The sequence below is a fragment of the Dunckerocampus dactyliophorus genome, chromosome 3 (genome assembly GCF_027744805.1).
Source record: "Dunckerocampus dactyliophorus isolate RoL2022-P2 chromosome 3, RoL_Ddac_1.1, whole genome shotgun sequence".
In the NCBI taxonomy this organism is placed as follows: Eukaryota; Metazoa; Chordata; class Actinopteri; order Syngnathiformes; family Syngnathidae; genus Dunckerocampus; species Dunckerocampus dactyliophorus.
The window spans coordinates 15723764-15751729 of NC_072821.1; the positions used below are offsets into that span (position 1 = coordinate 15723764).

At 39.6% G+C, this 27966-nt stretch overlaps 1 protein-coding gene across 16 annotated transcripts in view; it reads right to left on the minus strand.

Moving 5' to 3' along the window:
* Positions 1-10419: 10419 nt before the first annotated feature.
* Positions 10420-27966, minus strand: part of plekha7b (pleckstrin homology domain containing, family A member 7b) — an 87698-nt gene continuing 70151 nt past the window's right edge. For 7 of the 16 annotated variants that reach the window (XM_054769684.1, XM_054769688.1, XM_054769682.1 and 4 more), the window contains 16 exons: positions 27249-27329; positions 26482-26550; positions 25393-25473; positions 23795-23944; positions 22858-22959; positions 22634-22745; positions 22233-22441; positions 21297-21488; positions 21080-21197; positions 20857-20948; positions 19173-19394; positions 15850-16080; positions 14837-14970; positions 14468-14616; positions 12405-12554; positions 10420-10983 (listed from right to left, as the gene is read on the minus strand). In XM_054769684.1, the coding sequence (XP_054625659.1) occupies positions 12418-12554; positions 14468-14616; positions 14837-14970; positions 15850-16080; positions 19173-19394; positions 20857-20948; positions 21080-21197; positions 21297-21488; positions 22233-22441; positions 22634-22745; positions 22858-22959; positions 23795-23944; positions 25393-25473; positions 26482-26550; positions 27249-27329 (2079 nt within the window). In that variant the 3' untranslated portion in view covers positions 10420-10983; positions 12405-12417. Of the gene's footprint in view, positions 10984-12404; positions 12555-14467; positions 14617-14836; positions 14971-15849; positions 16081-19172; positions 19395-20856; positions 20949-21079; positions 21198-21296; positions 21489-22232; positions 22442-22633; positions 22746-22857; positions 22960-23794; positions 23945-25392; positions 25474-26481; positions 26551-27248; positions 27330-27966 lie in introns of those variants that run through there. The other 9 variants (XM_054769696.1, XM_054769692.1, XM_054769691.1 and 6 more) reach the window with 5 other exon arrangements.

Here is a 27966-nt window from a genome sequence, read left to right on the forward strand (position 1 = left end):
ATCAAGCAAATAAATTCAATACACTAAGGATAATTATAATTCTATAAATCATCAGAAACGTTTTAGGGGGCGTGGTGTAGGTCACCTGCACCCAGTTCTCACTGTTTAATGAAGCAAATAAAAAGACTTACAGTTGGGGGAGACAGCAGGCGAAAAAATGTTGATTGTTGTCTGCAGAGTCGCACACAGCTAAAAGAAGGAGGAAAAGTAGAGAGAGAAAGAAAAAGCGAGAGAGTTGACGGTACAACTCACTCACTCGCACCACATCAGATAAGAAGTCCGCGCTTTCTTAATTTCCCCTTTAACGCGCCAACACCTCAGATGTCCGTTTGTCATGAATGCGTAGCGGCAACGTCCTCTCATCCAAATGTGACCACAAAAGTTACAGAAATGTGGAAATGAATTAAAATGGAAATAAACTTTGAACTTTGCGTTCTGAACTTGAGGCACTCTTTGCACAGTTCAAATATGTCACAATTAAAAATGATCATCATGCATATAAATACAGCTGTTTGGTTAAAAAAAAAAAACAGATCCTGTAATGATGCACATACAATGTAATTTTTAAATGAGTTGTGCATGAAGCGTTCAAGCTTTTAGATGAGTTTCATGTACCTCATACGCCACCTTTTGGTCTCTCCTGGAACCACATTTAGTTCTCCTTCCTTGCTAAATCAATGAGGGCCTTCAACCTTGCAAAAATAACAATGTCTTAATGGAAAACTGTACTTTAAAAAAAATTGCCCATCATCCACAATCCATATGAGATATGAACACACATGTCTTTCTCTTTTCTGTGCGTTCTAAAGATATAAAAACAGAAAAAGAGACAGTTCATTACTGCACGTAATGGGACATACCTATGCCGCCTACAAAGACCGCTATTGAAACACCTCCAAAACCCTCCAACAATGTTTTGTAGCTTTACCCTTTGGTAGTCGCCTCAGGCATTGTGAGCGCATTGTGACGCACTGCAGCCGAGTGTGTGGTGAAGCTAGTCGCTAGCCGGCTAGTAGCTAGCTGGTGCGATGTGGCAAGGTGTCAATACGCCAGTAACATAGTTCAATCGGCATAACAATGTTAATATTAATAATAACAATGCCGCTGTAGCTTGGTTAATCTGAACGTCACACTATATACAAATATGAGTTTTTTTCAGATGGCTTTATGGCGGAATATTTGTTTCCCGTTACGTGCATTCTTAGCGCCACCTTTTTAAAAATCTGTTTTTATATCTCTAGAACGCACAGAAAAGAGAAAGACGTGTTTATTCCAAATTCCAAAAAACTGCAGTTTTCCTTTAAATGAATCTTGCTAGTTTTTAATACATTGTAAAATCTGATGCCAAAATACACATTTTATTTAAATTAAAAGCAAGTTTTCTTCTGTGCAGGGCAAAATAATTGTATAGCTGTATCATGTGACATGGTTCAAGTACAGGTGACAGTATTATTGACTAACTGTGATTACTTGGTGTTTAGAAGCTGACATTTGAGCACACGTCATCATGCATAGGAACCGCAAAAGACAGTCCAGCGTGTCGGGGCGCAGGCCATATTTGCATAAACTTATGAGCCTTTGATGCATCTTGAAATTCAAGTCTAGCCCATAAATATTTGAAGAGGAGAGTGCATGAAAATCAACATTTTTGTTACAATAAATTAACATGTGTTCATCTCCTGTTCTGCATGCTGGATGAGAGTGAGCGTGAGGAGGGGGCTGCTTTGATTCTAGTGGGTATTTCTTTATAGGTGTGCAGCTGCTTCACATTCAGTGGTTCTCAGTAAGGAGTTACAATTATGTATATCCTCGCAAAAGTTAAGCAGCCACCAAAACTATAAAAGCGTATCTAGTGTAGATATGTCCTGAGAAACACAGTTTTAATTGCATGTGCATCAGGTGCACATGACAGACACAAGACGTTAAAACAAAATACAATAGATTAATTATTGAGATATGATGTTCTGTCACCCAGCTTTCATTGCAAATAAAACCAAAGAGCAGCAGGATTCAAGGCAGTGCCTCCTTTAGTTAAATACAGAGTTTTTATTTTGGTGGCTATTCATCCGTTGCTCCCCTCAAGATTGCTTTTTACAGACATTTTTAATGTACAGTATATTGCTGTATTTAATCAGCAGCAGACTCATTTTACTGCTGTAGTAGTGCATGGCTGACAAGGAGAATTAAAGAGGCAGGAGGGAAAGGACATTTTTGCTGCTCTGCTCCACATTTACCACCAAGCCACTGAGCGGGATAAGTGATGCAAAAATGAAGGGATGCGTCGTCATTTGAGATTTGTAGTTTCTGAATATAAATGCAGGCTGTGGCTTAGTAGATCTTCAGTTCACAGCAGTGTCCTTGATATTTTCATGGGGTGAAGAGTGTAAATGTTTGTTTACCAAGGCCTTACTCAGGGACAATCAAGCATGTGTGCACACATTGACCCGCCAGCAGAGGTCATGTGCACTGACATGATGCAAAGGGCCGTCCATGACTAAAACACCACTACAACTTTGTAACTAGCGAATGCAAAGTTATGCAATTACCCGAGACAACATCTGCATACATGCAAATTATCCGCCTTGCAAAGTGGGACGCTCTGTTCTTATTATTTGACCCAAATCTCACTTGCAAGTCTGAAGTCCATCAAAGTTTAGTCAGAATCTAATATTTCCTTTCAAGTTAACAGAGGAGCACTGATTAATCGTGTTGAAATAAGAAGTGCAACTTGTCAGTTCTAATGATATAGTTTGGAGGGACAGCCTTACACGTCTTGAGCCTGCAAATATCTATTCTGTGGCTCTCATGAATGCGTGTTTAATTTGGTTTTAATTGTGGTAGTATATAATTCCAAACGCATACAGTGGAATGTCTGAATTTGCTGTCATGCATGATAGGACTTTAGCATGTCTCTTACGACTGTGATGTCACAACGATGATGCCAGAAAACAGGATCTTTTGGGACATGGGAAATTGATACACGTTTCTCTGAACTGGCTGAGCTGTCAGAAACAATAAAAAAGGGATGTAATGTACTGCAGTGATTCCCAACCAAGCGTACGCGTAGCCCTAGTGGTACGTGAGCAAATTGCAGTGGGTACGTGGACACATTTAATTAATTATTTACAAGATGATTAGTAAATATTCTCAGTCATTTCATATTAAGCCAAACAATAAACTAATTTCCCCAGTGAGACAATAAGCTGTGCCAAAATCCTAACAGCTGCTACCTGCGAGCAAATGGTAAATGGCTGAAACGCCCGATTCCTCTGGATTCAGGACATGGTTCAGAGGAGCTTGCCGAAAAACTCGGAAAAAAAGAGCCAGATTTATTATTTATTTTGATTTCGTATTTATTTATTTTTATTTATTTATCTATTTTCAAGGCATCATGTTGTGGTATTTTTTTTGGTCATGTTTAATTAATTCGAGTTAAAAAGAATAAAATACCTGAGAATTAAATGTCCAAATTAAAGAGTTGAAATTGAAGTTGATCTTTATTTTCTGATCAGTTGTGTTTAGGGATGCTCCAATCGGTCAGCCACCAATAAGTACGGGACGATTCCCACTGTACTCCCACTTTACTTTACAGTGCGCAGGCGTGCTAAAACAAAAACAATCATGTCTGTCGTGTGGAACTTATGTGCCAACACATGCCACAAAAACTATCTCGCAAGGGTAGCACGTTAAAAAGCTTTAATTTAATATGGCGTTTGAAGAACAAACACTTGATGGCGTATGGTGAGTTTTCGAGGCTCACGGTGTGATCATCAGTCAAATGGGAGCTAATGCAGCCATGTGGACACTCGCCCGTATGTGCGAGACAAGTCAGAAGGCTAAGCTAATAACCGAAAAGTTAATAAAATTTATCGGATGAGATGATCAGCCTTTCCCAGCGGTGGAAAACACCACATTCGCCGAGTGTTTCTCACTGACCTGGAAGGCCTGCGAGAGCTCGACCAATGTACTCTCACATATAAAGTCTCCTTAAAGAAGACTTCTCATCCTCTGTGTCACCAGTGATATACACTCCTGATCAAAATCTTAAGACCGGTTGAAAAATTGCTAGAATTTGCATTTTGCAAGTTTGGATCTTAAAGAGGTTTTAAGTAGAGCTACAATATGCAAAGTGAGTGAGTGAGTGAGTGAGTGAGACAAAAAGCACTTTGAAAAAGTAATTTAGTGAAAACAGCAATTCATTGAAATAGGCTGTTTGTCAGCTGATCCAAATTTTAAGACCATCGCTCAAAAAATAACAAAAAACTCTCCAAACCAGAACAAAAAAAGTTCTCAGTAGGACTCAGTAATGAGTAGCTCCACTGTTCTTGTTAATCACTTCAAAAGTTGCTTTGGGCATGCTTGATGCGAGTGTTTCCAGGAGGCTAGAGGGAACATTGCTCCAAGTGGTGAAGATGGCTTCACGAAGGGCATCAACTGTCTGGAACTGATGGCCATTTTTATAAACTTCCCTTGCCATCCATCCCCAAATGTTCTCTATGGGATTGAAATGAGGGGAACATGCAGGATGCCCCAAAAGAGTGATGTTATTCTCCCTGAAGAAGTCCTTGGTCAAGCGAGTATTGTGAACTGCAGCATTGTCCTGTTGAAAAACCCAGCTGTAGGCTCCCTCAGTCATGAGGGATGCCCGCTGCAACATCTGCACGTAAGCAGCCGCCGTTTGATGACCCTGCACCACCTGAAGCTCCAGTGTTCCACTGAATGAAAAAGCACCCCAGATCCTGATGGACCCCCTCCACTGTGCCGGGTAGAAAACATCTCAGGTGGGATCTCCTTGTCATGCCAGTAACGTTGGAAGCCATCTGGACCGTCAAGGTTACATTTTTTCTCATCAGAGAATAACGTTTTTCCACCTTTCAGTGTCCCATGTTTGATGCTCCCTGGCAAAGTCTAAACGGGAAGTTTTGTGGCGTTGAAGGAGACGAGGTCTATGAATTTGTTTTTTGTTTTTTAAACCCTTTTCCTGCAGATGCTGTCTGATGGTTATTGCGCTGCAGTCGGCACCAGTAAGGGCCTTAATTTGGGTTGAAGACCGCCCTCTGTCTTGATGGATCCCAAATTGGATCCTCCGGCTCAGCGCAGGTGTGATTTTTTTGGGTCTACCACTTGACTTTTTGTTCCATAATGCTCAGGATCTTTCAAAAAATTTAGAATGTCTGATTTACTGCACCCAACCTCAGCAGCAATGGCACGCTGCGAGGGGCCTTGCTTATGCAGCTCCACAATCTGACCACATTCAAAAAGAGAACGCTTCTTAGCTTTAGCCATCAGGAGGGCATGACAGTGTGAATGCCTGACAGAAAATGAACATTTTGAGCAGATTTTGGCTTTTATAGCCCGTGGTCTTAAACTTTTGATCAGCTGATAAACGGCCTATTTCAGTTTAATTGTTGTTTTCAATAAATTACTTGTTCAGATTGCCTTTTGTCTCACTCCCCCTTCCTGTTTTTGTCCATTGTAGCTCTACTTAAAACCTCATTAAGATCCAAATGTGCAAAATGCTCATTCTAGCAATTTTTCAACTGGTCTTAAGATTTTGAACAGGAGTGTATGTTCCCTTGAAGTAAGTCAAATATGTTTTTGTATAAATTAAGGTGCTTTTATGGTTGCTTTTTCCATATCATATAGCCAGTAGCAGTTATCATAAATAAATAGAAAAACGTATAATTAATCCAAGTGATCGGTATCAGCTGATTTCAGTCCCGTATGATCGGAATCGGCAGCATATACCGTGATCGTAACATCCTTATTTGTGTTACATTCTACTTTTGGCAAATTATGAAAATGTATGAGTGAGGGGGTACTCATGGTATGACAAAAAAGCTCTGGGGGTACGCAAAACAAAAAAGGGTGGGAAATATTGATGTACTGCACAGACAACCACTCTTTTTCAAGACCTGCTTCAAAGGGAAAAAATAAGACAAACTCAAAGACAAAAAGAGACACATTGGATGTTTTTTTTAATGTTTTTATTCTCATATTTCACTCATCATATTTTCTCAATCATACAGGTATTTCTTAACTGTTTGATAGTTGTTTGATGACACTGCTTCATTGATCATTGTTATCTTCAAATGACTCCGCCTTTGTTGTTTGCTGACTTGCCCCATTTTTGAGACACTTTTTTCCAGCAGTTCTCTGTTTCCAAGTCTCTGTGTGAGTGACAGGAAGAAAAGCTCTAACTCCCTTGGGGAGGAGTCGTTTGGTGCCACCTGTTGACTTGCAGGCATAAATCTCACCTCGAATATGAGACAACTCATCTTTTTCAGACTGCTTTCTTGGGGAAAAATGACGACTTATTTTCAGGTCAATGAAAAGTAAAAGTTAGGGTTACCCAAAGTCCTGTTTTCTCAGTTTCCCTGTTTTCACGTGCTGTCCTGGCTTTCCTATTTGTTTTTTTTTTAAGAAAGTGATGAAAATGCCCTGGTTTTCACTGTCATCATATGTCACTGTGCCATTAAATCAAGCAGCATTAGGGCACTCTGCACTGCTGCATGTGACGTAATCCCTGGGGGGCTGCTGTGTGGGTGGCTTTTTGAGTTAGTGTTGTCAAAAAGCTGCAAAAAGCCAATGAAAAAGCAAAACATATTCACAGAGTTAATTCTCTGATGCTTCCCGACTTGAAGTCTTGTAAAATTGGCGACGTCATACACAACCGTGGTTCAAATTCCGAAGTACTTGCGACTTTGGAGAGTTTTTTTCTTAAAAATATTGGTTACATTCCAAAACTTAACAAGCATTGGACTTCCTTCGCTTCCTTGTGTGTCTTTTGTCTTTTGTCTTTTGTCCTGGTTCTCAGTATTCAAAATTTGGTCACCTCGGTAAAGGTAGCTTCATTTAGTCTTAATATGATGGGACTCATCTGTAGCACAAGCAGTAAACCTCCCTCTGCATCATCGTATCACATGTCAGTTTGACCCTGGAATAGATTATTTTTTATGGGAATTGGGAATTGTTGAAAACCCCAAACAAATCAGCGTCCTGAAAGAGATCGCGTTTCATCTTTGACGTCCCAATGTATTCGGCCTTTGGTTTCATAATGAAACAGGATTTAATGATTTTACATGAGTATATTGCCTGATATAATGAAGATTGATGCCTCGATGCTGTGGTGTATCTGAAGCTGCATTTATTGTCTTTTCAGTTGAGTTGATAAATGAAGTAAATTTCACTCGGCTGAGCCAGCGTGTGTGTGTGTGTGTGTGTGTTGAGATGATTAAAGAGGAGGCTCAGGGGCATTTGCTTCATTTACAAAGCAGTTGCTTTTATGTAGAGAAAGCCCTATTCACTGTAGGTATTGTAAAAGCCTGCCGTTTAAGGAGCATGAGATTCATTCATTGTTTAATGTAACACAGCAACTTTTCAATACACAGTTCATGATTTATGTTGAGGGGATTGGTTATTATTGTACTAGAATAATACACCTCAGCACAGCGGCTTTGTATGAAGATGTTCTGACAAAGACGTTGTATTTTTTGCAATATTAGTGTTCAGCATGATTAGAATCCAGCTTTCCTCTATTCTTTTTATAGCATGCGGCAAGAATATTCAGGGATTCCAAGCTCTTCAATTATTCAGCTTATCACTATTCCGTTTCTTACATATTAAAAAATGTACCATATGTGAAGCGTGGAAATGATAAAACAGCATAATATACTGTTTCAAAATCAAAGCACCTATTGCGCTGGCCTCCTTGGTTTTGTGTTTGTACATTTGGACTACAATGGGGATCCCCACAGCGTGCAAAAGGAAGAGCCAAGTGTGTTTCTTTCAGAGCCAGAAACAATAACATTTACGCGATCAGTGGGGGTCTCTATTCTCTGTGGGGACAATTGTTGCTTTGATTCAAATGCGCTGAACAATTTGTACATGAACAAGGTCACAAAATCTCCTGCACGGCTTCTATAGGAAAGAATAAAAAAGCAACTGGAATCTGACTATCAAGTGTTTTATGAGCACTGGCATGATGCACTCATTCTGCTAATTATTTATTTACTACCTTAATTTCAAATTCTACAAAAAAAACACCTCTCTTGTCAGAAAAAGGAGCATCATGTGTCTTCGTTTCATCTGCGAAAGCATTTCTGAAGCCAGTAAGTATTTAGTCAGGCATTACAGTGGGAGGCCTTGATTGTGTTTAACGCAACATGACCTAATTAGCATAATAGGCCCCTGGTTCATTCCCTTTGAAATCCAGAGCATAGAATAACAAATGTATATGAACCAGCAGCCAAACGTCAATACATGGAGTTGCCACAAAGCTCATGGGAGGCCATGAGTGAATTTCTGCACAAGAAGGGGAAAAAACATCAAATTTTTATTGCAAAATAGGCAGAACGTAGGATCCTAGCCACTAGGGCCAGTGGGTGTTCTGGGCCAGGAGAGACGGAGGCAGGGAGGATGTGGCTGCACCCACTGTGGAGCTGAGGGAGGTGCATCCTCCCTCTCAGGTGCTTTCAAAGCACACCACTTTGCAGACCAGGCAGTCATTTGCCAGTCAGTGCACTTATTTATTTATTTTAAAACTGAAAACCATTTGTGGTCTTACCTGGTCTTATTTGCATACGAAACTCCATGCGACCTATCCCCCTCCAGGAAAAGCTATGTTACTCTGTTGTAAAAGTCTGATCACCTTCTGTTTTGACTGAAAGTCCAGTTTGGAGAAGTTTTTGAACTTGACTATATAATCCTCCATCTTGGCAATGAGATTAATTAACTCAGAATTCAGCAGAGCATAAAGAGCATTTGATTTGTTGCTAACTCTAGCTAACACATTGATGCTAGCTCTGCTGTTGGTGTATTTCAATAAAGTAAAAAAAAAACTCTCGCTTTTCTCTATAGAAGGCAGCAACAAGCACCTGCCAGCGCACGTGGGGAGTACTGTGCACCTTGCCGTATGACTTCTGTGTATTTCATTTCATTTCATTTCAATTAGCAAGAATAATGACCTCACACTTACGTTAACAACGTTACACAGACTGTAGAAAGTCCATCCATCCATCGTCTATGCCGCTTATCTTCACTAGGGTCGCGGGTATGCTGGAGCCTATCCCAGCTGACTTTGGATGAGAGGCGGGGCCCCCTGGACTGATCACCAACCAATCCCAGGCCGTAGAGAGTCAGGGTGTATAATAAATGTTTCGGCAAACATTGTATTGGCGATATGCTGACAAACCAACGGCCACACGTCTACCTCATACTCATACACCACCTCAGAAATTCAGCGATACTGTACTTAAGATGATAACAAAACGATTGGAATAACAGAATATACATTTTCAACTCAGATCAATGAACAAATATTAATATTTATTTTATGTAATTGTTTTTTTTTCCCGCGACTCTAGTGAGTACAAGTGGTATAGAAAATGGATGAATAGATTTCATCATGACAGATGAGGCTCTACGTGGGTGGTGCATTTTTTTTAAGAAAGAAGAAGGAAGAGATTGGGATGTGTTCTGTCAAATTTGTCTCATATGAGAAGATATTGTTAAAAACAAACAGTCACATGTACGCGTATTGTCACACAATCTCACACAATCTGCCTTGAAACAACGTGGAAATTAAGGCGCAAACCCTTCTAGCCAACTACAACAGTATTTAATTTGTAAAATTTTACAATAAATCAAGTAGACCATTGTTTCTGTAACATAGTAGATTGTTGTAGGAATGTGTTAAGGCAAAAATCTGCTGGAAGCTCCAAAATAGATGGGAGATGAGACAAGTTCTTTGAGAATAATGAGGGGGATAATTTAATAAAACTTGCATGCAGGGAGACAAATTAATACAACTTGAACTGAGGTCCTCTAGAGAAATGTCTGACTATTCATGCTAAAATAATATACTATATAGTATAATATTGGGGCCGCACGGTGGCCTAGTGGTTAGCATGTTGGCCACACAGTCCGGAGATCGAGAAGATCTGGGTTCTGGAATGTCCGCTGGGCATCTTTGTGTGCCGTTTGCATGTTCTCCCTGTGCATGCGTGGGTTTTCTCCGGGTACTCCGGTTTCCTCTCACATTCTAAAAACGTGCATGTTAGGTTAATTGTCGACTCAAAAATGTCCATAGGTATGAATGTGAGAGTGAATGGCTGTTTGTCTACAGTATATGTGCCCTACGATGGGCTGGCGACCAGTCCAGGGTGTACCCCACCCAAAATCAGCTGGGATAGGCACCGGCATACCCACGACCCTGTTGTGCATAAGCGGTGTAGAAGATGGATGGATTGATAATATTGGAGACAACATACAGTATGGGAGGGGAGGGGTAACAGAAGGTATATTATTAATGCCGACTTCCTTTAAAAACCTATGTTTTTTCACTAAATGTGACTGAACTCATTCAAACCATCAGAAAGACAAATTGGCAAAATTATTGTTAATGGCTTTAATATTCACATTTGAATACATGTCCATTGTGCAGAAAACATGTCCAGTGTTGTTTGTTCAGTCTGGATGGAAGCAAAAAGTCAAGTCATCTCTTGCAAGCTAACAGGAGACTTGCAGTGACACCGTAGACGTGATATTTCAAGTGGGTTGGTGTAAAAACCAAATCATATTGGTTGAAAAATTCGAGCATCATGATATATTCAGTATCTCTCATTTTTAACATGTTCATGAAAAAAGAACAAGTAAGAGAAATGTTTTCCATTAAAGTCACAAAGCAGTTCAGTCATACCGTAAAAAATATCTCAATTCTCGACGTTTTTACAGTGTACAGCTCAAAGTGCAATATCGTATATCTTGAAAATAACTTTCTGATTAGTTCCATAGTTTAGTGCTGCAGTCTGTTTTCTTTCAGAAACAACAAATCCCTTCAAAAGTTGTTGCTGCTGCACGAGCAGGTTAAATATTTACTACATTCTTCTACTGGTTTCTCTGATAAAATAAAATCTCCTGTACAATCCCCCACTGTTTCTTTGCATTGTTGTCAAGCACCTCAGTGTCCCGAAATTGCTTGAGCTGCAATGGACAAAGAAAATACATTAACATCAAAAAAGAATTACAGCATTATACAGTATATAGTAGGAGTCTTTTTTTGCCTCCCTTTTAAGCAGTTTGCCGACCATAATCTTGAAAAAACGATAATGCCTGGAAACATGGCTATGAAATATAATTCCAGCTTCCGAGTGGTTAAAAAGGGGAGGTAAAGGAGGTGTGTATTTGGGGAGGTGTTTTATTTGTTCAGCACTCAGTGACTAATTGAGGCATGGTGTCTATCAGAGCGGAGACCACCATTTGAGGATGTCTAGACACAATTATGTTAAAATCCAATTGCATTTACAGCATGGGATTTATAATTGAAACGTGTCTTGTCATTCCTTACTTTTAATTTTGCTATTAAGATGGTTCAGTAGTCTGAAAGGTCAAAGGCCAAACACAAGTAGATGCTTGCTTTGTTGCACTGTGGGAGTTCGTTTAAACCCATTATGAATATTTGATGCATGCTCACACATGCACACTACTCATCTCCATTCCCTCCAGGTAGATCTTTCACTCCCAGCACAGGTTTATAATCACAAACATCCAGAACCGGAATCAGGATCTGTCAATTCTGTCATTCTATTGTTTTGGGAGCTGATTTGTGTGGCTGTGCCAACTTGTGCAGTCATGTGAAGATTCTAAATAAGTCTATATCTCTTTTGTTAATTACACACAATGCTACACAAATAATTATCACAGTAGGATGAGCAGATGTTGATTAGCCTGAGAGCAGATACATACACAAGATGCGCTCCAGTAGGTGCATGCAGCCTTCCGAATAAACATAACAAAAAGTTTGGAAATTTGTGTTCGGTTTTTCTAGCCAGTACATTTCATACTGTTGGAAAGCCTGTTTATTTCTCCTTAGGGAACATGCAATTATGGGACGAGCAGCACAACTGCACCCACGTAAAATGTGCCAAATCTTCACATCAGTCAGGTAGATTGTGGTCGTGAATGTCTGCACTGGAAGCTGAATATGTGGAAGAATGTTTGGTTCAGTGATAAGTCCAGATTCTGCCTGCAAAACTCTGGTTGTAGGGTCCGGAGGAGGCAGGGATAACGCAATGCTGAGTGCTGGTAGAGGCAGTGTGACGTTTGGGGCGGCAGCACCATCACGTGAAAAACAGGGCTTGGCATCATCGGGCATCATGATGGGCACAAAATGCATCATCATGGGCACAACGTACATATGCACAGTAGGTATGCCGCTCATTCTATAGCTGTATGTTCCTTACAAACAGGGCATCGTTTAAAAGGGAAATAGGAAACAGGCTTTCCAAAGGTGTAACGTTTATTGGCAAGAAACATACAACAGTAAATTCATCTACCTAACACACATTCCCTAATTTTGTTGTCTGATGTTATAAGCATGCAAAAAACATGCAGTTAGGCCTTACTTTTCACCTTGGATTAGACAAATGTGTAGTGAATCCCATTGCTTATCGGGGAAGAGGAAGGTGCCAGAGATACAGGAGGAAGAGGAGGAGGTGTTGGAGGAGGAAGAGGATCAGGAGGAGATGGGACAGGGCTGTTAGCCTGTGATGGAACTAAAGTCAAGAGAAGGAAAAGAAGCCATTACCTAATTGTCCAGTAGCATTTAGTTAACATACAGTACCAGTTAGGTCCATTTTCAGGCCAATTTCAATGTTAAAAAGGTGTTATTTTTTGTTTTTCCTGCAAATTGATAAATAAATTAAAAATCACACTGAATGTTTAGAAATATCATATGTTCCTAAAATATACATAGATGTGACATATTTGTTGATATTAGACTAAATATGTTTTTTAATATATTGTGAAACTGTATATTTTAGGATGAATTAGAATGAATACCTTACAATTCACTATGTTAAATTACTTTTGCTGTGACTATGCTGTGATTTAGCGCACAATTTAACTTTTTTAAAATTATAAATAAATGTAACTAATGATAAATCTGTAACTATATTTAGCATTTAACTATCAACTATATAAAATGCCAGACAACAGTGAGAAATGTGATCGAGATAATTAAAGCTACCAGGAAATTCCAATATATACAGTAAGATGCCTCAATCAATATATCTTTAAGAATGTAAACAACCAACCAAGTGATTATTGTTCACAATGCCTTTTAGCTCTTAGCTCTTAGGGATGTCCTTGGTCTCAACCTTGGCCACCCAAATTAAAAATTTCTGGCTCCGCCACTGCTCGCAGGGGAAGTGCTGCTCTAACCACTGGTTGTTTACACTAGGGACCATCAACAAATTACTATTGCGCTGAAGAGAGTTTGTTCATGTTCATGTCAAATTCATGTTTGTAACAAAAGCTTATTATTAAAAAAAAATATGGAAGGATCAGTACCAGATCGGATCGGATCGGCAAGACTATAAAAATAATCAGATCGGATCGGAAGCCAAAAAATGTGGATCAGGAAATCCCTAGTAATTATAGTACGCAAGTTGCTATTGCCTTTTTCAGCTTATTATCATCAAATTTATAATAACATCCTAGTATAAAGTACTTGATTTCACTGCATTTAATTATAACTTTGTTATTATAACCAACGCCTTTCTTTGCTGATTGGCTGGGAGAAATCACATGGTTCTCCTGCCTATAGAGGGCGACCACATTTTGACTTAAGTTTACGTTACCAAAAAGGGTTCTTGTATTTATATTTTAATTGCAGTGTTACATATTCCTGCTTTTTAGAGCTGGCATTGAAGAAGGTTCTCATGCATAATAGTGTGGAAAAAGAAGAAAAGAGTTCTTTGAATTCAAGGATGTAAAAGTGCATAAAGTACTTTCTTCCCTCTTCTCTGACAACATGCCACCAGTTATATTCCCTGACATTTCTCTAAGCTGGAAATAATGTTATAATTGTTGACTTTGCCTCAGCGTGCATATGAAGCCTCCACACAGCTCGACAGCTTGAGTGCTACTGTGTGTGACAGGTGTGTTTGCCTGCGTGTGTGCATGACTGTGCGCGCGCGCGCGCGCGTGTGTGTGTGTGTGTGTGTGTGTGTGTGCGCGCAGACAATCTGCAGCAGCTCCCGTGAAAGCGAACTCGCCTGCCTGCTGTAGAGCATGAAAAAGATGAAATGTAAGTGCGGTGTCTTTCATGCAGCTTCAGAGCTGCCGTGCGTTCAAAGAAGTGTTAATGATATGCAGAGTTTGACTGGGTCATTGATCAGCACACAAAATGGCCTCATCCAGTGAGTCCTCCCTTATCTCAAAGACTTCATGCGGACTGCAATTAGGAACCATGTGAGCTCCTGACACAGAATAATGTGAATTTATTAAGGAATGAAGAGCCCTGCTTGACTCTACACCTTACCTACGTCTCTTCTCCGCCCTCATCATCTTCAAGCCATCAATCTGTTTTTTTTTTTTTTTGAAAAAGGCCCCCTTAGCTCGTCTCCAAGTAAAATATCTACATTTTTAAAAAGTAGAGGAAAATCAAGTAAAAAGAGAGACCAACCTGCGACACGCTTGCTTTTGAGGGAGGCCTCTGAGGCCAGCATGTAGGACATGGTGATGATCCTCTCCTGCTCCTGCAGAACAGAGTCAAGCGCCAGCAGGCTCACCTCGGACTTGTCTGCAGACAGTGGTGGTGCCAGGTTTTGAATACTGTAAAATGCACACAGAAAACTATTGAAAAAATACTGTGTAAATATCAAAATGACACTAAAAAGTTATGTTGGTGCTGTGCAAAGTCTCAGTTTCATTGCTAAAACTGTCATATCTCCTATGATTGACTGTTTTACTAGACCAAATTAAAAAAGGTCATTAAAACAACAACATTACCAGTGGTGTGAGACTTTGTACAATATTTTTAAAGTGACTGTACCTGGACTTTGCCAAGATGCTCTTGATCCGTTCCACCTTCCGATGACGGTCCTCCATCTCCTGAGGACTCAGGGGCTGCTCTGGCTCTAAATCCATATATCGTTCCGGAATCATGACCTTCTGAGGCTTAGACAGCTGTGTGGAAGCATACAGGGTGTTTTTTACTTAAGCAGTAGGATCACAGGGCCGCATGGTGTCCTAGAGGTTAACATGTTGGCCACACAGTCAGGAAGATCTGGGTTTGAATCTCCATTTGGGCATCTCTGTGTGGCGTATGCATGTTCTACCCGTGCGTGTGTGGGTTTTCTCCCGGTACTCCGGTTTCCTCCCACATTCCAATAATATGCAAGTTAGGTTAATTGGAGACTGTACATTGTCCATAGATATGAATGGAATGTTTGTTTGTCTATATGTGCCCTGCAAATAGCTGGCGACCAGTCTAGGGTGTACCCCGCCTCTCGCCCAAAGTCACCTGGGATAGGCTCCAGCATACCCCTCCGACCCTCGTAAGAACAAGTGGCATGGAAAATGGATGGATGAACAGTAAGATCATCTATCCTCTCAGGCCATCGAAAAACAGCATTGGTATAGGTCCAAAAAACCTATGATAAGCTACTATCAAGTAGTTTTCAGTTTAGATACGCTTTCTTACACATTTAGTACGAAGATTATAATAAACATTTCATGCAAAACCATCTTTTCTCCTCAATTAAAATCGTGATTTTAATTACCAGTCAACACACAAAGTTAATCATTTACACATGGCTCACATCAACAGTGAGTGTGTTCTGTCAACAAAACCACCAATACCTGTAAGTACTGTAAACTGAAATCATGTACAGCCATCCCTCTCTTTATCGTGGTTACTTGGTTACAGACCCAACCGCGATAAGTGAATTTCCATGAAGTAGGATTTATTTAATATTTTTGTAGTTATGGCAAACCTGTTTTTTTTTGGGTTATTACTATTTTCCTCTATGTGTGATGTAACCAAGAGTTGGTGACTTCCTGTACCTCTTTGATTAAGTCCTTGTCATAGTCTAATGGTTCCAGTTCGGCGTCGTTTGTTGCTGGGGGCGTCACGGTCACCGAGCGGAAGGTCAGCCATTCGTCAGAGTGCGATCGGGGTCTCTCTTTGTGCTCGGGGGGCCTCTCCTCCCCCTGTACACTCCTCACTCCCTGAGCCTCCTCCCCCTGCACGGCCCTCTCCAACAGCTGCAGGTCAAACTCCTGCTCTCTCCTCCACTGGGCAACACACAGGGACACAGAAGACAGGACGACAAGGTGTCTCATCAGTGAAAGCACAGTGGGGAGGGACACTTGTTTATCTTGCCTGTAAATAAGTCATCACTTGTATCCCAACACCACTGGAAAGTGTGAATGGAGTGTGTGTGTGCAGTTAAGGGCTTGTACAGGTGTAGGGGGGAGGAGAAGACATACTGTAGGTGAGCAAGCATCCTGACATTAAAAAAGTACAGACAGCATGCTACTAATGAGCTACAAACATGACAAGACCAGTAAAATGCAACACAAACACTCTGAAAGACAAACAAAAAATAAATATAAGAAAACATGACAGATTTCAATAAATGTTTATTCATTTCAAAACACTGCAATATTACCATATAAAACACTGAGAAAACACGTGGCCAATGTTGTATTACCGTAGGTACTCTCTACTTGGTACACCTGCACAATCTAAGGAGATCCAACATGACAGCTGTTGTATGTTTGTCAAGGTTGGTTCTATGATACAGCTCTCCTACTGGATGTCATTATGTTGTGGACAATACTCTAGTGTAATTAGTTCTGTAAACGTATGAATAAAAAAAACAATTGTTCATCTTACAAAGACCAGATCAACCACAGACCTCCATCCAGAAACACACAAAAAGCTTTATCTGACTAAATCATCATTTAAAGTAATTATGATGATGTTATGCGCAAAGTATTGTATCTGCATAGCTCACACACAAATGCATGCGAACGCACACACACACACACAAACACACACACATATTGTGTATATATGTATATATATATACACACACACACACACACACACACACACACACACACGTGTGTATAAAGAAATTGTATATACACTGTGTATATATTGTATATAAAGAAATTATACATATATACTGTATGTATATATGTATATATATATATATATATGTATATATATGTATGTATATATGTATATATATATATGTATATATATATATATATATATATATATATATATATATATATATATATATATATATATATATATATATATATATATATATATATATATATATACATACATATGCATATACATATGTATATACACAGTATACACACACACACACACACATATTAGCTCGTACAGTGGATAAAGAATGTACAATTTGGAATTTGAAAAAAAATGTTCATGGAAAAATATGCTTCTAAAGTAAAAACAAAACAAAAAAAGAAAAAAGTAAGCAGTCATGTGAGATGTCAACGTACTTAATGAGTTCTCAGTTTCGTGAGGATTAATGCTGCATGTTTGGCTTTTATTCACCTTTTTTTAATCTTTATTGCAACTTAGTTACAGTACCAGCCAAACTACCAGAATGTAAGTTATAAGTAATATGTAATCTAAGTAACAAGTCACTTTTAAAAAAAAAAATCAAAGTTAGGATACAATGTTTTGTTGATTTTGAGTAATAGTAGTTTACGTCTTTTTACACTTGTATGATTAGTATTTTATCAACTTTGGAGAACACGCTATTTTAGTTGACTATTGCTCATAATTTTTAATTACTCTTTTGTTGATACAAACTGTATAAAATAAAAATGGCACTTTTTCTATAGCTTACATTGCATATTGCAGTATTTGTCTTATTTTAACAATGTTTATTTGTGTCACGCATTGAGTGGCATCACAGTAAAAGAATAATAACGTGTTGATTTATTACACGAGCTGTGACCTGACATTAGTTGTTGAGGAAGGAGCTGCTGCTGTTATCAGTATTGGTAATGAAGTGCTGGACGATATCGGTATATCAGATATCGATAAGAAAGCCAATAAGTATACTTATTTTTACACTTGTAAGCCCGTTAAGAATGTTAAATGTTCGTATTAACATTGCCTGTATAGTTAATGACCTGTAGGCTTTAGTTAGTTTGACCCTAGAATGAATTATTTCCGTTTATGAAAACATATGATTTCTTGTATCAAATGAGAGTATCAAATGAGGAGAAAACCTCAGCAAGGTTGATGCAAAATAATAACACAATGTAAAGATAACAATGACTTCCAGCTGTTACTGTCAGGCTGAATACAGCCAGAAGTGAGTGTGACAAGGGGAGGAGGCTTTCAGAAGGCAACATTGGTGACCATAAGCAGTGAAATGGACAGATGCCATTCAAGACATTAAAGTGCGACAGTATAGAAAACCATCCTATTTAATGTGCCTTATGTGCACTGGACATTTTATTACACCTGCACATAACAATGATCCCCTTTGATTGATAAACTCAAAGAGGTATTACTGGAGCAATATTCAGTTATTATTGTGTTTTTTGGTAGCATAACTATTAGGTGTATATTTATATTACATAGTAGTATGGCATGATTATGTAGCTCAATATATAAACACAACCTGCAGTATGATGCAGTGATACACCACTTTAAACTACAACCACAGTAATAAACATATTGTTAAATGAATAGCTCTCTGAAAGAGTCAATAAAAACTGAACATTATTATACTCGTGGATATTACATGGTTATTAGACCTTATTAGATGTGCAGGGGTACCTAATGTTGTGGCCTGGCATAGTTTACCACAGTGGTGATATGGGTGGATTTATGGTTAATGGTAATTTTGTCCAATTACGCCGAATAAGTATATGAACACGTTTAGTTTACACTGCAGTTGGAAGGTCTTCTATGGCAGCTGATACTATTAAAATTATTAAAAAGGGGAATAAGTTAGATCAAGTGAAGGGAGAGGAGGACACGAGGAGTTAGAAAGACAGCTGGCATGATTTGCGAGAGATGTGTTAACGTACTCGTGTGTATGGACGATTTCAGTTCGTATAACACATTGTGTGTCTGGTGAAATAAACCGAAAACATTTTGAATTGAGTATCAGAAAATGTAAATTCTGTAAACACAAGCTGTAATGTACAGTACTTGTCTATAAATTTGCAACATGCATGAATTATGTACAGTACAAACCCATGCACTACCAATGTTTTACTTTGTAATGTCAAGAGGAAAGTTCGGTGGCCACTCTCAGTGTGCTCGCCGCCATGCATGAGAGTGTGACGTGTGCTGATGCTCTAGGTTAGAAACATACAGATCCAAAGTCCGCTGAGAGAGGGCGTGACGAGGCTGAGGAGGAGGAGCGTGATGATGGGGAAGCGTGGCGGTCTCCGTGGCTTAAGGTGCGCTTGCGTTGTCGCAGCAGAGCCTTCTGGTGCCTCTTCATCCTCTCCAGCTGCTCGTCAGCGCTCATCCTTCCACGCTGAGGCACCGCCTCCCCAGAGTAGAGACGCTCCAAGGCACTTTTTGGTCTCTCCTGGGAGACACAGGATAGTGGAGAAGATGCACACAAGAGGAAAGAAGTGAGAGAGGAAGTGATGACTTTTCATTTGGGAAAGGGGGCAGTGCCCCAGCAGAAATAGTTTTTCTTTGTTTCCAATGTGTATTTGATTCACTGCATTGACGAGAACTGACCCCGGATATAAAACCTCCACTTATTTTCAAGATACATAATCTAAAACAAAATGTTATTGTTCTTTTTTTTTAATCATGTTTTCAGTATCAGTGAAATAACAACTGGGAGATTTCAATAAAAAAGGATATCATATTCTTAGCTGCTCTACAGATAAACTGCCGTCTCTGCAGATGAGTGACAGGAAGAAAAGCTCTGACTTGCTTGGGGAGAAGTCGTTTGGCACCACCTTCTTGTCTCCATGTATAAATCTCTTTTTCATGCTGTTTACTAGGACAAAATACTTACAGTATATTGGGGTCAATGCAGTAATACAGTTGGGAAATTAATATGTCCTGTTTTTTGGAGTAATTGCCTTGCAGTGTGTCTGTCTAACTTCATGTTTCTGTCAGCCCCTAGTTTGTCATACAAATAGCCTAGTGGGCACAACTGGCATATGCCAATGTTTGTTTTAGAGTCTCTGAACTCTGCCTAGCAATAACTGGAAGCAGAAAAGGGAGATGTTGCTAATTTTTTAAATTCGTGTTATCTGAACAATTTATGACATTGCCATGGCTAGCACGCCAGAATTTTTATTATTTATTGTTATTATTCTGTTAATCATGAGCACTTCGAGCTCATGAGCATGAGCTCCCAAGCTCTGGTGGCCCGATTGGACAATGAACTGCTCTGCTGGGAATAAGTAATATCATCCATCCATCCATTTTCTTCCACTCATCTGTGGGGGCAGCAGTCTTAGTAGGGAAGTCCAGACTTCCAGGTCTCCGGCCACCTCTTCCAGTTTTACCCGGAGGACACAAAGGCGTTCCCAGGACAGCTGTGAGAAATAATCCCTCCAGCGTGTCCTAGGTCAACCTCGGGGCCTACATGTCTGGAACACCTCACCAGGGAGGCGTCCGGGAGGCATCTGGACTAGATGCCTGAGCCACCACAACTGGCTCCTCCCGATGTGAAGGAGCAGCTCTACTCTGAGCCCCTCCCGGATGACCGAGCTCCTCACCCTATCTCTTAGGGTGAGTCAAGCCATCCTACGGAGGAAGCACATTTCTTGTATCCGTTGTCTCGTTCTTTTGTACAAGACTCAAAGCTCATGACCATAGGTGAGGGTGGGAACATAGATCGACCGGTAAATTGAGAGCTTTGCTTTCCGGCTCAGCTCAACAACAGTAATATGTACTCTGTTATCCCACTACATGCTGTAAAATTTGCCATCCTGCCTCAGAGCTTTTGAATTCACCTCTTTATCACATTGCATAAAGTGTAGTTTGTGTGACTGTGCTCATTATTATTCTAATTTCTATCTCACCTTCACACCAGGAGCTGAAGTTGCTCTTCGTAGGGTCACATACGATGAGATGCTTGAGGACTGATTCAGTCTGAGCGAGGACGCAGCTACTCCTGAGAGGAAACCAAGAGAAAAAAAAACACCCACCCACAACTTGACATGACAGCTTATGTCTTTGTTAACTTTGTTAGCTACTCCTTATTTGTATTCATTGTAGAATGTACAAGCGTCACCATCCTCATACCTCTGCTAGGTAATGTCTGATAACCTCCATCGTGTCCTGATGCTGTCACACTGCTGAAGCTGAAGCCATCTCCCACACCCACAAGCTCAGGGTCACTCAGGAAAGGCCTGAGCTCCACCTGTCACACACAAGCACAGCAATAACAGTGGCCACAATATTAGGTACACCTACTATCCTTGTACTTTTTGATACTGTTGTGTTGAATCTCCCAACGAACCTTAACGTCTCCATTGGTATATTGGCCTATCTCTCGGTCACGCTTCCGTTCATCAGACTGTCGCTTGAGGCCGCGCACTGAGGTGTGTCTGATGACTGTGGTCTCTCTGGGCAGCGGGGGCACAGCAGGGGGCTGCTCATCGGGACTGTAGACTTGAGGTAGAGGTGGTCTGGGAGGCACGTCTTCCTCAGCCTGGACACACACCATGTGATTACTTCCTTTACAAGGCAATTATCACACAGTCCCGAGGTGACGTCATTATTTAGCTGTCTTGTTTGTTTAACTTTCCTGTCATTTGTACACTTTTCGTAAACTTTAGTGTGTATGTGTTTTGCTTTGTGACCTGTGACCTTGTAAGTTGAACATCAAATAATGTAGTCTTAAAATGCACAGTGCAATCATCCATCCATCCATTTTCTATGCCGCTTCTCCTCATGAGGGTCACGGGGGCATGCTGGAGCCTATCCCAGCTGACTTCGGGTGACAGGCGGGGTACACCCTAGACTGGTCGCCAGCCAAGTTGCAGGGCAACCATTTGCACTCACATTAATACCTGTGGGCAATTTAGAGTCGCCAATTAACCTAACATGCATGTTTTTGGAATGTGGGAGGAAACCGGAGTACCTGGAGAAAACCCACACACGCACGGGGATAAAATGCAAACATGCAAGTGAAAATGTTACTTTTTTTAATTCATTAATTTTATTATTCCTAGAAATGCATGGCTGCAGACAAACACAATGTCTCCCACCAGGCATCTGCTGGAAGTTTCTTGTGCATTCAGTGTGACTGTGGTTGCTCTACCTAGTGGGGATGTCATCAACCCCTTATTAAGTCATAAATTAGTCAAATTTGAAGAACTTTCTGTATGATTGCTGACTAAATTATTGGTGATGGTCCACTATTTTGGATAATAAATAACGGTGTGTCACTCACGCATTTAGGTCCAATAGTGTTGCTCGTGTTGTGGGGTGAGGGCTGATGACTGGGGGATAGCATAGGGGTTGTAGCATTGTGGCTATTGGGACTGAGGTGGGGGCTGTACTGCTGCTGCTGCTGCTGGGACAATCTCATCTCCATAGCAGAGGGGCTTCCAGTCCCTGAAGGCACTGACGACGCCGACACTGAAGGCACAAATTTCCTCTCTGGGGGCGATTCAGAGTACGCAAAGTTGTGAAATGCGTATAAACACACACAGTCAACCAGTCTCCTTCAGGCACGTACGACGCATTAGCAGTGACAACAACATAGAAGCTTTCTGGGGACACCCCGCACATGAACGTAAATGAACAACACATGTAAGTGTCATCTATCTTATTGGAGCAGCTTTTTCTTACCTGGGTGGGTCACAGAGGAGATAGTGACTTTGTAGTTGGCTTTACTGCTGCTGAGACCTGCAATGACGTCCTCAACCCTCCAAAGTTCTTTTCTCATCTGGACTTTCTCTTGCTGTTCCCACATAAACAAACAATGAAACTACTGTACATCTGGGGTACGTACAGTACGACATCAAGTTGGACTGATTCTCTGGCATACATCCGTACTAGAGACTACTACACACCTGGGAAAGGTCACTGCGGGTCATCTGTCCTTGCAGGGCTGATTTGAGCCAGTGCACATCTTTCTCCAGCCTGATGTACTCATTCCACGCATTCTCCATTTCCTGCACATCACAACACAACACAGCTCCTATTTAGTTCTTCATTAAGTCTAAATGTGTTTATTATTTATCAGTGTTGGGTAAATTACTTTAAAAAGTCATTAGTTATAGTTCCTAGTTACTTTCCCAAGAAAGTAATTACGTGATTAACATAATTATTCTTTCATAAACGTAATAAGTTACCAGGGAAGGTCATTCTTTTGTTATTTTTGTTATAGGATGTCAAATTATTTGGCTGTAGCTTTGCAGTGTGAGTGTTGGTTCATGAGATAAATGCTGAGGGCTGAGCTCGTGACTTGCAATCCTAGTTATTGAGCTGACTGTTTAGTAGTAGTGAACAATGGCAACTTAAGTGTTGATATAGATATCAGTGATATCATGACGTGCCACAAGTCACTTACGGTAACGATAACGGCGTAGTAACATTTGAAATAGTCATTTATGAGATTACCTGTTACGGGAAAACACTAACACAGATAGTATTTTTTTTTTTTTAATTTCTCAGTGAAAAATGCATTAATTCTTATGGCAAAATATAAACATATGCAGGATGTATTTGCAATTTGGTGCTGATCCAAATTGGGCCTTAGCAGAGGTGCAATTCTAGTTACCGCTGCTAAGTGCAAAAACACAAAGACAAGTGGTATTGTTTTGATACAGTAGCTAATAACTTTGTGGAGGAAAATGCCATCTACAAAAAAAAAACATCTTTTTATGAGTGACACAATGCAAGTCAAAGATAATAATAATAATATGGCTTTTATGAGTTATTTACCATTTAGAGAGTATTTCATTTAGAGAGTATTTCCAAACTTTAAATTCAAAATTAGTGACATACCGTGGACACTTGGGATATTTCCGCCCTGATGTGCACCACATCCTCCTGCAGTAGTTTTTGCTGGTAGGCAATTTTCTCCATGTGGGCTGGCTGATCTCTGTACTGCTCCATCTGTTGGTGAGACACATCCAATACTGACTCCAGCTTGTCCTGCAAAGTCAAATGAAGACAGTCACAGGTCAATGTTGCATTACATTGACAGTGCAGTTTGTTTAACTTTTGTTTGCATGTCAAAAGTTGTAAAGGTACCGTGCAAATCCACTAGTTTTCGCCAGCCTTCATATGTGATGTGATGTCATTTCAAAAGTGGAGTCAGCACACTGCAGTGTGGTGACTGGTTTACAGAGAATGGTTTCATATGTCATATGTGTCATGAATGGGAATAATGCAACCACACGCTTGTAACTTCCACTTTGCTGTTAGTTCAGCCTGAATAAAATGGTGTTGCATCAGTCTTAATAGTCGGAACATAACATACAAGGGGTGTCACGAGACATCCAACTCACGAGAGGAGACAATGCACGAGATTGGGTCCACGAGAGCGAGATGAGACGGGCATTCATTTTAAGAAAAGCATAAATAAAAAATATGACTGGACAAACACATTTACACAAAACAATGCAGGTGCGTTTTGAAATGGTTATTGTCCCACAAATTGATGCTAAACAATATTATTGTCAGCATTACAGAACAAATAAACAATAATGTTCCGATAATATAAAATAATAAATAATAATACATCTTAATAATGCAATATTTGTAACTCTGTAAAGTTGTGGAATTGCCGATTGTGACATGTATTTTCTCACAGGCAATTCGTACTGTCTAATGTTTGCATCATCTCTTGAAATGCTGGCTTTTGAACTGTATTAAAGAGCAGCATTTCTTTTGCGATGACTTTCTGTAAATGCACACCATTTTGCGCTGTTCCATTTCTATTTACTTGGCCAACCAAACGTCTCAGTGAGTGTTGTGTAGTTTTTTTCCAAGATTGGAAAACTGGGTTGGGGGGTTATGTTTGAGGTGGGCAAGTTAGTTTTTTTGCCTTTTATGTTGCTACCACTTTCGAATAAATCCGGCATACTGGCTCGTTCATGTTGATGGGCTCACATTTGTCATTATTAATATTCCCACACGGAAGCTGTGGCATTTGGCTTTCCAAGCATCTTTTTCCCTCCTAACTTCTACTACGTTACCTTGCGGCCCCGCCTCCCCTCCAGAGACAAAGCCAATGTATGACTGACAAGAGGTCTTACTGTGTTCGCTGTTATTTTATGGAACGCTGTGGCTTTAAGAAGGGTCTAGGTGCTGAACCAATGCACTCCGAGGAAAACAGACACGCATGCACATGGCAATATATGGTGGCCGGCAAAATTCTGGAGTTAATTTTCATTTATCGGGTGATGAACTAATTTATTTATTATTATGAGACCGTTTTTTTTTTGTTAAAGAGAAATCTCATCACGTTTTAATCTTGTAGTATTTTATCAGGGTGTCACAACACACTCGTACTTACTTTTATATTAGCAGGGCGTGAGCATTTATTAAAGTATCCATACAACCACACACGCTGCACACAATAACATTGATAGAAAAACCTTGTCTTCCTTCAACGTGCGTATCCTGGCTTCTAGCTCCTGAAGAATCTTGTCTTGTTCACACAGTCGGCTTAATTTCACCTGGAGATAAAAGAATAATACATTTATATTATTATTATGTTATATATTTATAATTTTCCATCATAATACAGAAGTGTCCGTGTGAATTAAAGAGAAGCAATCAGTTGGCTACAGTTTGTGTTTTCAACAGAAGACAACTGTTTCAGCTAGATAAAACAAATTGATCTTCTCGGGGTGAGTACATCAATAAGTTTCATCTCCAGAGGACTTTCTTTCTCTAGTGCAGAAAGAAAAATGATCTACACTGTCTCCAGATCTGGTAACAGCCATTATGAGCAATTGTAATCAAAAATCCATGATTTCATATTCACTTTTGCTCAAAAGTGTGTTTATTAGGAGTGACAGATGTGTTTTTCAGAGAAATGGGTTATGTGTTTATGCAAACAACATAAGGCTGCCAAGTTCACAGTCTTTCTCACAGTGTATTTTTCTCAGATCTACTTATCATTCTGTTCAATTAATTATTAAGCTGTTTTTATTTTGCTGAGGCCGTATATTGTTGTTTCTAATTGCATGAAATATTCATTGTTCTGACAAATTTTCTGGCAATTTCCTTATAAATTGTTAAAGTGGAACAATGCTAATGATGAAAAGCCAGGACATCTATCCTATTTACCTCTATTCGGCTGCAAACAAAGAGCGCGCAAAGCAGCGCAAAGCAGGGCAAATCAAACTGAAAAATTTAACAGCTCAACATCTAAAAGTCCCATTACATGTATTTTTCCCTTTAAATTGCAGGGAGGAAAATAAAAGCTATGGTCGATACTCTTAAGGCCCTCACAGTGCTGTCTGGGTGGGAGTCCCAACTGTGTTGTAGTGTATTTATGCTCCCTCGCCTCCACAGAGTCTGTTTAACTTAACACACACATGCACGCACGCACACACACACATACAGTATATACATACAAACCACACAGTAAGACACACTTAGGTTGACCAAATGACTAAATGATCTTAGTCAATAAGATGCTTATCACACTGTCATGCTTAAAAACAAGATGAACTTACATCAGCATCACTTTCGGCTATCTTCACAGGCCTCTGTGCTTCTTTCCTGAGGCTTTCCCGTCCTGTAACCTGAAATGGCCGATAGCCACAAAACAACACAGAATATTTAACACTATTATGACCACATATTTGTATAATCTCCTGCTTTAACGCTCCCAGTTAACACATAAATATTGCATGGCATCGCAACAAACAACACAACATGTGGCTACAAAGCAAGTCAAGCCAGATGGATGTAGAGAAGATCAAATAAAGAGGACGCAAAAGAACATGAAATGGAAAAACAAAAGTTAGTGCAAAAGCTACAGGCATAAACATTTATACAAATAAGTAAATGTTACCAGACATTTACGCCAATAAAACACAATATAGCAAAATTGTGCTTTATTGTATTCAACACGGCTTATTGAGAACTTAGAATTTTATAAGACCACTTTAACTTGATCTAGAAATTCCGACTAAAACAATTAAACAAGCACATTGCAAGAAAAAGAATATGACTTTATACTTTCATTCTGCAGAAAGCCAGTCACTGAATCCTTAAATGTCACCCCCCCCACCAAAAGTGGCAATCATCAAATGTAGTGCTTTATGGCATGCAGGAAAGCAAAAGGTAGACTTTTGGCTTGATCGCATTCTCCATATCTTCTCATTGCAGCCTATGATTGGCCCAATCCAAATGCATAATCCTAATTTCCAGGGATGCATTGCATTTGATTCCAAAGCAGTAGAATTGTTTGATTTTACACAACCAACACCATCCTTACATTGCAACAGAATCCAAAACCTGGAGTAGAGTTTTCAAACCCACTGTGAACTGAAACAATCAGCGGCTCATTACTTTGGATCTGTTTTGAAACAGGAAATGGAGAGAGGGGTTACAAAAAGCACTGTCCTCCCTCCTCCTCTGTACCAGTGTTAATGTACTTTGGTGTTTTTTTTTTTTAATTACTCATGTACTTCAGTATATTTAACTGCTGGTTGATTCTCATGAAATATGAAGGATGCAGCATGCATCAAGAACCTACTACATTTTTATGTATCAGGGCCACATTGAAAAAAAAAAACACAATAGCAACAGAAAATGTTAGGTTACAAAAATAAAATTACATCAATAACATTGTGTGCATAATATTAACAAACAATAGTCTTAATGTTATGGCTATAAAGTTGTAATAATACAAGAATACAGACCTATTTTTCAAGAAAAAAGCTTTAAAGTTGTGAGAATAAGGTTGTAACATTACACCTCAGCCATATTTTTCAGAAGAAAAGTCAGAAAATTAAGTTACAGCACTAAAGTAATGTTATTAATTTAAACACTTAAAATATTAAGAGTAAAGTCATATTTTTATGAGAATGAAGTCATCATATTACAAGAATCAAGTCATATATATTTTTTTTTTATTTGGAAAAAGTGGTAAAATTATGAAAACATAAATTAAAGTTACAAGAATAATCAAGTTACACAGATAAAGTCTGTTT